The sequence below is a fragment of the Ammodytes marinus genome (genome assembly GCF_949987685.1).
Source record: "Ammodytes marinus genome assembly, chromosome: 9".
NCBI lineage: Eukaryota > Metazoa > Chordata > Actinopteri > Uranoscopiformes > Ammodytidae > Ammodytes > Ammodytes marinus.
In genome coordinates, this window is record NC_137213.1 from 15,797,471 (window position 1) to 15,809,274 (window position 11,804).

General features: G+C 40.6%; 1 protein-coding gene across 1 annotated transcript; it reads right to left on the bottom strand.

Moving 5' to 3' along the window:
• Positions 1-915: 915 nt before the first annotated feature.
• Positions 916-9,610, bottom strand: LOC307255801 (desmoglein-2-like protein). The gene is made up of 13 exons (XM_080034591.1): positions 9,476-9,610; positions 8,190-8,345; positions 7,927-8,068; positions 7,658-7,821; positions 7,242-7,376; positions 6,948-7,133; positions 6,557-6,837; positions 6,292-6,434; positions 5,966-6,187; positions 5,470-5,700; positions 5,077-5,195; positions 4,703-4,966; positions 916-4,399 (listed from the first exon to the last, which is right to left on the bottom strand). The coding sequence occupies exons 2-13, from the start codon at positions 8,328-8,330 to the stop codon at positions 3,194-3,196; spliced, it is 3,234 nt and encodes a 1,077-aa protein (XP_079890717.1). The 5' UTR covers positions 8,331-8,345; positions 9,476-9,610; the 3' UTR covers positions 916-3,193.
• Positions 9,611-11,804: the final 2,194 nt, after the last annotated feature.

The window sequence follows — 11,804 nt, forward strand, 5'->3', positions numbered from 1 at the left end:
CCCATACATCCACATAAACACAGATAGTAGTGCAGAGGTAAGATAGTTAATGGGGAGGAAACACCAGGGTGTACATATGGGTTTTGAGCCTTGATTTAAAGGCAGAAATGTACGGGGAATCACATTTGTCAGGTGGCAGTTGGTTCCACAAGCACGGAGCAACTAGTGCAAAGTACATTTCTGAGAGTCGTGCCAGTGGCATGGCTGTATACGCTGGTCACCAAAAGAAAGTGATTGTCTACAGTAGCTCAGAAGAGAGTGACATCTCAATTCCACTTAACGACACCACTGATGAGAGTTCAGATGGCCAGAAAGATGATGATGGTGACTTTGTCATTGTGACACAATGACGCACAAATCACCCCACGTAGTGGGGTGATTTGTGCGTCAAGACAACTTTTTTTCCGAAAGCTATATTTCTTAAACAGTTTATTCCAGATCCAAAGTTTTTATTGCCAGGGATGCACAACATCCTGAAATATATGTACATATTTGAGTTGGAGACATAACTGTCAAGGCCTCACTTTAAAATCACTTTGAGTAAAAAGTTGCACAAATCACCCCACCTTCCCCTATATATATATATATTTTTTTTTTTAAAACCTTTATTTATACAGGTAAATCCCATTGAGACCAAAGACTCTTTTGCAAGGGAGACCTGTTTTCCTTTCCCATTCACACACACACCGATAGCAGGCTAACTATCGACATTCACACAAGGCAAGGTGGGTGAAGTGTCTTGCCCAAGGACACAGGTGGCAGGGCGGGGATTGAACCTCCAACCCTTTGATCATTGGCCGACCCGCTCTACCAACTGAGCCACAGTCGCCCTAAAATCCAATATATTTGCAAGCAAGGATATAGTACATACATTGGAGACAGTAAGATGACAAACTATATCTTATTTTCTGGCTTTAATAAAATGATATGCAGCTGAGCAGCCCCTTCGACACATACAGTATATTATAACTTAGATGATAATCAAGACACATGACAATACTGCAGGAAAAGCTGCAGTAGACATACAATTGCTAACAAGTTTTACATACAGCACTCTATCAACACTACCTGTGCACCTTCAAGCCCATACCATTCAACCATCTGTTAACCACTTGACTGGCTCTCTGACATCTGAGATAGTGGTGGAACAAGCTCTTTGACTCTTGTGCAGTGACCCTCCGCCCCTCCTCTTCTCCCCCCCTCCCCCAATGAGAACGAGGTTTTAATTTTGAATGCAAATAAAACAATTCTAAAAAAAACAAAAGGGCTATGTCCCAACTCTGGTAAGAGAGACAAAACAAGGCATTTGCCTAATCACATCGAATTTATACTCTCTTTGTCTACTTATCAGTCCGGAAAACCGGTTTTCTACTTTCTCTTCCTTGTTTCCGAGAAGCATGACTGAACATCAGTTACAAAGTACCCAGTTGTATCCATTCCACACAGGCCTGTTCCTGTCCACTTGGGCCAAAAGCCTCTGGATATTTTAACCTCACTGAATGAACAATGGTTTAACTGACAGAGAAATATGCTGTATCTCTATGGGTCAAGAATGCAGTTCAGGTTTTAAACCCTGTAGTCTGTCCGTGTCTGATTCCGGATATATAACACTTCACTTTTTTTTTTTATGTTCCAACATAACCTTTCAAATAACACACAATAGGAAAATCAATGGAAAAAATAGGGTGTCACAACAGTTTTCCTATTTGATTTTATTAGGACAGGAGATGCAAAAAATAAAAAATCCTCATTATCATGTCCAAAACTGCCAGTCTAATATTGTACAGTTCTAAAGCAATATATGTTATATTCATACAACATATCAGAAATTTGAGATCAAAATACATGTATTTATAGCAAGAACAGCAATATCAAACAGTGTCCTTCCACCAAATGTTTTCAGTGCTTGGCAATCTCTTCCCTTGATTATTCTGCCTATCCACATACCCACATTAAGTTACCTTTATACCCACACACAAACGCACAATAAAAACAACATATTAAAAAATCTATCTGGTAATTATGGCACAATATACATTTTAAAAATAGGGCCATCCTGCTATTGCACACATTTTTACAACTTTGGCACTTAAACCTTTTGGGGTTTGGCAACACTTGGCATATTATAATATTACAAGTTAGGAAAACCCACAGGCATTCTGTAGAAATAATAAAAAGAGTGCAACAATAAAATGGAGTAATTGTGTTGTATTCTCCTCCATGGTTAATAGCTTGTAACAAATATGATAAAGATGATTTCAACTGATAAAACAGTGTTATTCCTCCTTGGTGCACTAAATCACTCAAACACTCATCAGTTCTACAGTATAAACTGAATGTATCTATGTTGCCTGTAGTTTGCAGTGGCTACCCATTTAACAGCTCTTGATTAGTTACAGTATACACTAAGTTCAAGGTCAGAAGAACAGCATATGGCATTAGCTTAAGCGAACATCATACAAGATGCAACCTAAGCATTTCTTAGAAATACCCCACACTAAAAAAAAAGTACAGAGCTCATAGCATTGAATCTAGAGCTTAAAGCCTATATTGATAAATGCAACATTACAATGGCTACCAAAAACTGTGTTCTTCCTTTGCTAAGTCACTTACATTGTGTGTTCCTCAAGACAAATGACCTACAATACAATTGTATTCATTTTAACAGTGGCTGAACATTAAGATTATATGAATGTAGGGACACTTGAATGACACTTCTGTTAATAAACACAGCGCTTTAAGGGCTGTCATTTGGTGATAAACTACCGTTGTCATTTGTGGGACCAGAGGAAGAGGGAAATCATACTTTTCATACATTGTTTTGCCAAGGTTTTCCCTCTGCATGAGTGTCTACGACACACATCATGCCATGCCTCCTGAAATCTGTTACTTTGTCACACTAACACAGAATGAATGTTCTGAATTAAGGTATCAATAAAATCGGAGTTCTACTAACGGTATTATTATGGTAAAAAGCCTTTTTATAGTCAAGACTCATGACAATCAAGTAGTCAATACCATGTGTACAATACTATAAGCAGTGGCTTATATCAATCAGATTACACATTCCCTGTTTTCCAAGATACATAAAAATGTATCAATCTGTATGACATTTATGTATTATAGTATATTTAGGTAGGCATATATCTAAACAAGTGTGACAGTAGCAGATATGCTAAACAAAAGGGTTGCTTTAAGCTCTCGAACTGGATTCAATATTTTTCTCAGTCACAGAGACCTTCTTTTGTTGCACAACCACTCGCTTGCTGCCTTGCAACTTGGGTGTGGCTTTGAGGGAAAAGTCCTCATTTGATACAGCAGAACCGTGTGAACCCAGTGAGAAACTCTGTGTTTTCACCTGCATACCTTTACCTGCGACCTCTAAACCCTGCACTGCAGACCCATGTCCTGTCTGAACAAAGCCCTGTGGTAGTTGTGCATATTGCTCTCCACCTGAAGACCCATTCTCCACCAGCAACACTTGTCTGGACCTGGAGATTGTTCCTTGCCCCGTCACTCCCCCCATGCCTCCTTGCCTATCTACAAGGACCACACCCTGAGATCCTTGTGAAAAGCCTTGTGCTACCTGCCCTGTCACTCCCCCCATGCCTCCTTGCCTATCTACAAGGACCACACCCTGAGATCCTTGTGAAAAGCCTTGTGCTACCTGCCCTGTCACTCCCCCCATGCCTCCTTGCCTTTCTACAAGGACCACACCGGATCCTTGTGAAAAGCCTTGTGCTACCTGGCCCGTCACTCCACCCATTCCTACCTGCCTATCAACAAGGACCATACCCTGAGAACCTTGGAGGCCACCAACCTGCACTAGCCCTTGAGTAAGCCCAGCTTGGCCTACTTGACCCACAGCATGCTGGGCGCCCCCCGACACAAGCATCATTTGGGGATTGGGATTGACTACATACATGGGCGTGGCAGCATAATACATAGTGGGCTGCTGTACGAGCAATGTCGGACTGGAAACCACAATATTGTCCTGGACCTGTACCTTGGCTGAACCTTGGACTTCTGTTATTATCTCCTCCTGGACAACGGTGGAGGACTCAGTGGAGGTGTTTACGTTGATGTTGACGTTGTCCCCGGTTGTTTCTGTGTGAGTATGGACATGCGTGTGGATGGAGGCAGGCATGATAGGAGACACTGGTCTAGGTGGAGAGACAGAAACTCCTGTCTCCACAGACTCGGTCACCAAAGTTGTCCCCTGACAAATCCCAGCCAGGGTTTTGAATTTAGGCCCAAGGTCATTGAGAAACGCAAGGTCATCATCATTTTCAAGAAGGCTGCAGCAACCAACGGAACCTGCCAGGGACCCCTGACCTTCAGTGTCATAGATCAGCAGACCATCGTTCTGCTGGGCTTGCTGTGCAGCATGGTTGGATTTCTGAAATAAAAAATTTAAAAAAGGAACTAGAATATAGTGAGCCAGAAATAAATAGTACTCAACAGTTCAATAATGATAGTATGGTACAAGTTTAGTAGCCTTAAGACACTGTATAATGCAAACTATTTTCTTCATAAGAGTTACATTTTCTAAGTTATATTATGAGCTTACTTGTAAGTTAATGACGTATCAATGACACTTAAAAAAAGAAAGAAAACTTAAAGATTTCCAATTCTAAAGCTTTTGTTCAGAATCATTAGAAAAAGGTTCAGACTGATGTTTTCGATTACGTTGAATACTCACACTTGAATAATACTCTCCAAGGAACTGATCAGATAGAGCCATCCCATCAAAGGCCCCAGCTGAGTACTGCGAGACAAGATGTTCTTCACGATGACCGTAATTCATCCCTCCATGCCCATTGAAACTGCTGAACTGGCTGTTGAACTGGTTTGAGTTATCTGTGACAACTTGTTGCCCGAACCCTTGTCCCTGTCCCCCAAATCCGTGAAAGTTATTGGTACCCACTGGGCCAACTTCTACTGGGACCGTTAGAAGTGGAACTTCCTGTGGGAAAAAAAGTTAGATCCTGTCAGAAATTTTACATTTCAGGCAAATTTGCTGAAAACCCCTTTTTAAAACTAAAATTAGCTAAAGATAGTATAATATCAACATACCTTGTCTTCTCCCTGACCCTCAGTGTGATATGAGATTAGCTGTTGTTTTGAATCAAATGGAATGGGCTTGAAATCTCCAGTACCTCCACACAGGCAGAACAGCAGCAGAAGGGGCACCACTGAAATACAAATGTACAGTATTTAACACATTGTCAACATAAATTATAGTAAAAGTATACTGTACTGGCCGGGTCAAACTAAGCTCAATCATCAGTGATTACTTTCATTGAACAAAGAGATTTAACTCTACGAAGAAATTGCGTAATGCATGCTGAAGCCATGATCTGCCTTTTACAAGCAAAAACTTGTCAGATTAGGAAACCTTGAAGGGAACATTTTATGATTGCTACTAATAAACCAACCACAAACTGAAAATAAATTAGTCATACTCACAGAGCAGAAGCAGCAGTCCCAGGAGCAAAAGCAGGATACCCGATGCTCCTATATCTGCAGTTTTTGCAGTGCGGTCTTTACAGGCTTTAGCGTCTTCACGGCAAGTACACACAATTACATCCATCGTCTGAACATCATCACATGACTTTCCCTGCTGGTCTTTGACATCCAACACCACTTTGTAAACTCCTGGCCATACGTTGCCTTCATGTCGCAGAATGGCTGAGGTGTCTGCAAAAAAAAATTAGAAAACGTTCTTTCTTTGTACAGAAGTAATAAAAAAACGACAGTCATTAACTTGTCATGGGAGGAAGAGAGAGCGTCTCGCCAATTTATTCCGCTTGCACAATTGCAGAGGCTTAAAAACCCTAAACAGGCATCAAGTTAAAAACTAGAGGGGAATACTGAATTTGTTTAAAAGCACCTCGTTAATGCAACCCTAGAATAGCACTTTTCTGGAAGTACGTGCTGGAATTTCGCCATGCCTTAATCTTACCATTAAGACGCTCCACTTTCCATTTTTCCTCGTTGCTTTCTTGAATCACACTGAATTCAAATGGTGCTGAATTGGGCTGGTCATCTCCGTCTACGGCTGTGACGGTGATGGCGTTGTCCCCGTGGCACATGGTCTGAGTTCTATCGATCAGTTCTGGACAATGATCATTGAAGTCCTCCACCTGAATGGCTATGGTCCCAGTGGCAGTGTGTGAGGGGGAATCTGAAAGCCAGTTGAAAATAGAAAAAAAACATATTGGAGTGTTGTGCACCATATTAGTATGCTGGAGAAAATTTAAAACATATTGTCATATTTACAGAACTCACCTTTTGTGACGCATATAATTTCGGCATAATATGTTCCATTGACTAAGAGTTTGGACTCTCTGTCAGGCATTTTATTAAGTTTGATATCCGCTGTCTTTTCATCAATAATCAACCAGTTGCCATCATCGCGGATTTTGACATACCTATAAATATGAAAATATATATATATTAGGGGGGGTAGGGGTGGTAATTTAAAGACATCAAAAAACAAAGAGATATCTAGAAATCTGTTTTTTAGTAACACCTTTTCCCTTTGTGGCTGTACCTTACATTGGTGGCTGTCTGTAGAGTGTCACTGTCAATGGCAGCATAGTTAGTGATGACTTTATTGAGGGATATGGAAGATTGGTCCTCAGAGATAGTTACCACTTTTACATTTGGTTTGAAACGGGGAGGTTCCTTCTGATTGAGCACATTTATTAAAATGGGGTAGGTTTTCGAGGTAACGGCCCCTGTCATGGACCCACTACTGCCAAAATTGTATGCCGCTTTGTTGGAAACAGCCACAGCGATGTTAAGTGCCTTCAGTTCCTCATAGTCCAAGGCCTGCAAATTCAAGAACAAATGCACAATATTCACAACAGCGTTGGATCACGCTCATTAATTTTATGACTTATATCATTCCAATCCATCAAAATGTGAATGCACTCTTATACCTTGTTAATCATGATAACTCCTTCATTGGTTTTTGAGTCAGTAGTGATAGTGAAATATCCTCCCTCATTCCCTGAAACGATTTCGTAGACAGCCATCCAGTTTTCAGTGTGAATCATATCCCGGTCGATAGCTTGGATCCTCATCACTTCCGTATTAAAGGTGTTCTCTTCAACACTCCCTTCATACTGCAGATAAAACACACAACACAAGTTTAACTTATATGACATCACTATAACGAGTTACTAGTTACAGAAGATGAGCAGTGTCCGTTGTGGTAATTGTGTCACACATACCGATTCTTTTTCCAGGGTTGGAACATTGTCATTTATGTCCAGAATTTGGATATCAACTTCTCCGGTTCCTATATTTCCTCCACCACGTCCACCCATGTCTGATACCTTAACCATCAACTTATATGAATCTTGTTTCTAAAAATAGATAAATTATAAAATAGAGATACACAGATTAATACATTCTCAACAACTGTAGTTCGAGTGTAAATTGTACACTAACATTAGCATGATCCTATTTTATACATGCATGTGGTATAATCTCTCCTTGTCAACAAAATGGGAGTTTATGGAAGATTTTTGTGACGTGATAGTGAAATTTACTGTGATTCTAATCTGACTACTGTGTTAGGAGTTTGAAAGCATTTCTAGATAATATAATTAGTTGTACAGGAAAACAAGACAGTTAAGTGCCGCACCTCCCTGTCCAGGGTGTTCTGTTGAACCATGATCTCTCCAGTCTTCGAGTTGATGGAGAACATCTTAGCTGTGTTACTCTGCTCCACAATGCTGTAGTGGAGCTCGGTGTGGGCCGTGTTAATTTCATCAGCATCGGTTGCTATCAGTTGCATCACAACAGTGCCTAGAAATCATCGAAGTGATTAAAAATACTGTATAATTTCATTGAAGTAGTACAGGTAAAACTACTTTGAGTTGTCAGAAATATACTTTAGATGTTGTTAAATACCAGCTGCACTCGATTCCTCGACTCTTCCGACTTGATCTGCTTTAACGACTGGGTAGTTATCATTCTCATCCACAACAGTGATCTTAAGGTCGATAATCTTTTCAGCCTGGGACCCGTTGGCATATGTTGCAGAACCTTTTAACTACATAACAAAATATCACAACTTTATTTTACAATTTCCTCAATGACCAATCTGAGGGTATGGCTGTACATGCTTATGATCCTACTAACTGGACATTTAAGGATGTTTTAAATGCTCTTACGTTATAGACGGCCATCTCCTCCCGGTCCAGAATGGAGTTGACTCTTACCAAGCCGGTGTATCTTTCGACAGTGAATACACCTTTAGGGGCCTGATCAACACCATGCCCCGATAGATAATAAAATATTGTTGTATAATTCATCTTATCAGATCGAATCTGAAAAAAACCCACAAATGAATGGTAAATGGACTTGTACTTATGTAGCGCTTTTCTAGTAAGACCACTCAAAGCGCTTTAAACACTGTCACATTTACCCCTGTCACACACATGCACATACTGATGCTGCCCATCTTCTAATATAGAATATATGACGATATAGTCATAGGCTGATCTAACTAAATTGTTTGCCTCTCCCTAAGCCATTCATGCACAGTTATACACCAATGGCAGCAGCCATCATATGCTTAGGAACAGCCGCTCTACCAAAGCCACCCTTCATCCACCTGACCAGGAAATCAAAAACCTTCCAATTGCGAGGAAAGTGTAAAGATAGCTCATATATATGCCACCTGTGTCATAGTTGTTGTGTCCTTGGGCAATACACTTCACCCACCTTGCCTTGTGTGAATGTCGATAGTTAGCCTGCTATCGGTGTATAAATGTGTGTGTGAATGGTAACGTGTAAATGGGAACAGGTCTCCCTTGCAAAAGAGTCTTTGGACTCAATGGGATATACCTGTATAAATAAAGGTAAAAAAAATATATATATATGGATATAGTGTACGTTTTTCTACACTAAAGCTGACATTTGTGTCATCTGAATGAAAGTATAATAAGCTTTACTGAGACACAGATACAGTTTTGGCTCTGAAGAGAACACCCCAACACAGACTTGCGATCTTATTTGTTTGATAGCAATCCAGCAAATTATATTAGACAGAATAATTACAGCATGGCTCAGATCCTAAAACTTACGACACTATCTGGCTGAGATATTAAAATGGATAGGCTGTTGAGACATCAAACACAAGTCTGTTTTGATGACAGCCGATTGCATTGTTTGAACTGACTCATTATAAAGATGGAAGTTTGCCAGGGTCTAGGTGGCTGCTCTCGCTCTCTCACTCACACACACACACACACACACACACACGCACACGCACACGCACACACGCACACGCATTCAGTCTAACGTAGGTTTGGAACAAAAGGAAAATGTCCCGAGGATAAAACCACGGTGGTGGAAAACACAATAAATCTTGATAATTATCTTAAGGTATGGTATGTTGCTCTACAAACATGAAATACTTTTTGAATAACTTCTCAAGGAACAGAAAAAGACTTACTGTTGCAATACTCTTGTAGCCGGTGTAATCAAAGTTCTCCCTCAGCTGTCTGGGAGCTATGATCCATTCTCTCTTATGTCTCTGTAAGCCCGGCCAATTTCCTTTTGCGCTCACAGGAACAAGCTGCAGGTGAACAAAGAGGGAGGAAAAACATTTTTATAAATGTGTCATTACTACAAGATGATATGGCATACTGTTGCTCCTGACTCTTACACATATGGCATCACTTTACACATTGTTTCTTTGACATCCTGACACTGTTATATCTAGCAAATGGAATATTTAATTGCTCAAAATTAAATAGCCTACGGCATGCAGAACAAGTCTTAAATACATGTAGGCTACAATATATTATCCTACCTTTTACTTTCAAAGGGGGGAAAGTATTAGCCTACAACTTTATAGGCTATTTCACATAGGCCAAATAGAGACTTTAAAAAAATTATAATATGATCATCCATACAATCTACGTTTCAATTGTCTCCACGCTGAAAACCCCCTTTTGAATTGGACATCAAGACTTGGTGCAGTTAAAGTGTCGTCCACCCTGCGCACATCCAGTAGGCTATTAAAGGAAATAGTGACAAGCTGCTTTGTTAGGGAAGAAATAAACCAAGTTCCGCGACTTTCAAGCACAATATGAGTGTCCATGACAACAGACAGATATTCACTTAACTTTGTTACGCTTCTTAACTCTTTAAAGTCCAACTCCTCAGTTAAAGCAAAGGAAAGAACAAAAAAACGTAGTTGCATTTCTTATTTCCTTGGGGCAATAATAAACGCGATTGTTGGTTTATTTAACAGATCCCACAGTAGCCTAATTGTTTTTAATAGGCTACAGGCCTTTACAAAACAGTTGAGCGAATTTAAAAGGATTACCTTTGACAACACGCACAATGGCATTGATGGTCATAGCCTACTACCCTGCCGAAGTGCCACACCTGTGCGATATCGGTGTTTCTAGCCTACACGAAGGCGAATATCCAACAAAAACAACATAAGGAATGGTTCACTTGCCGTTAGAAAGGACGCCAGCAGAATAAAAAGGCTGCATCTCAGCAGTGGAGACATCGAGCTGAAAAGTTGAAAACGTGTTAATCCTCCCGGTGAAGTGAAGTCGCTTCAACGTGAGTCTGTCCGTAGTCTTTTCCTATGCTTCGTTCGTACAGACTTTGACCCTTTACCGGGGTAGGGACTTTTACAGCGATAGGCGGTTCCTCCCTCTTATTGCTCACAAGCTATAGCCTAGGCCTACTGCTGATAACAGGAGGAGGAGGGCGGTGGTTTGTCCACTAACTTGCATAGCTGCATTATTTGTATCCAGCTTAGTGTCTCTTGACTGCCCGACAAGAAAAGGGCAGACTGGAGCGAGGGAAAATCCCCCCCCCCCCTTCTCAGCAGAACTGGCAACAAAACATGCACAAATCACACAGACATGCTTTTATTATGATACATATAAATACGACAATAGTCAGGGTAATCAGATAACATATAGGCCTACATGTCAACCCTGCAGTTTGTATGGTATTGGGGCTACTATGTATTTATGACTTCGACATTTATTAATACATAGTAGGCTATTGGGGTCCCTTCAGACCAACTTTCTCACTCATCTGTTAAACTTGTCCTGTGCCTGTGAAATTCCAGATGAGTGCACCTCTGACTCTGGGTTCACCACACGTAAAATACTCAGCTGCATACTGGATTTCTGTGTGTGTGTGTGTGTGTGTGTGTTTGTTTGTTTGTTTGTTTGTGTGCACATGGAGGTGTTGGCGAATTTGTTTTGCAGAGAAACACAGAAAAAAGAGAAGCAAACAGGTGTGGTTTGGCACAGTGAGAGGTTTGAGTTGCCAAGTTTCAAAAACGTTTACTCCCCATGTTCAAAGGTGTGTCGTAGAGGAAGCACAGTATCAGTTTTATCTCGCCTGATTAGGAACTATTTATCTGAAAGTACATCTCATAATTCACTGGAGTGCTGCATCTTCTGTTTGTTTTTTACTCAGTGAGGGTGTTCAAAACAATCATTTATTCTCCGATGCCTTTCTTAATCAGCAACTAAAAGCTATATAAGCACAAATATGCATGGGTGGTTTCGATGGTACCATGTGATATATGACATCACTTGCTGTGTGAGATTGAAGTCACCGACTCTCTCAGTCACTGTCACAAATATAGTCACTTAACAAAGCTTGAAATGTTAAGACACCATTGGTCAAAGTTAACATGAGCTGACACTTTGACCAATCAGGGCGAGGCTCCAATTCTCTGTTCTTATTAGCTGTAGGGACTGTCCATTTACTTTGGCACAACTTTGTTGGTGTAGAGCGTG

Excerpts from the sequence above, each read along its gene's own strand:
- LOC307255801 (XM_080034591.1), bottom strand. The coding sequence starts at position 8,330 with ATGAATTATACAACAATATTTTATTATCTATCGGGGCATGGTGTTGAT. Across the intron at positions 6,435-6,556 it reads CAGACAGCCACCAATGTAAG|GTATGTCAAAATCCGCGATG; the intron begins GTACAGCCACAA and ends TCATATTTATAG. Across the intron at positions 5,196-5,469 it reads GGGACTGCTGCTTCTGCTCT|TGGTGCCCCTTCTGCTGCTG; the intron begins GTGAGTATGACT and ends TTTGTATTTCAG.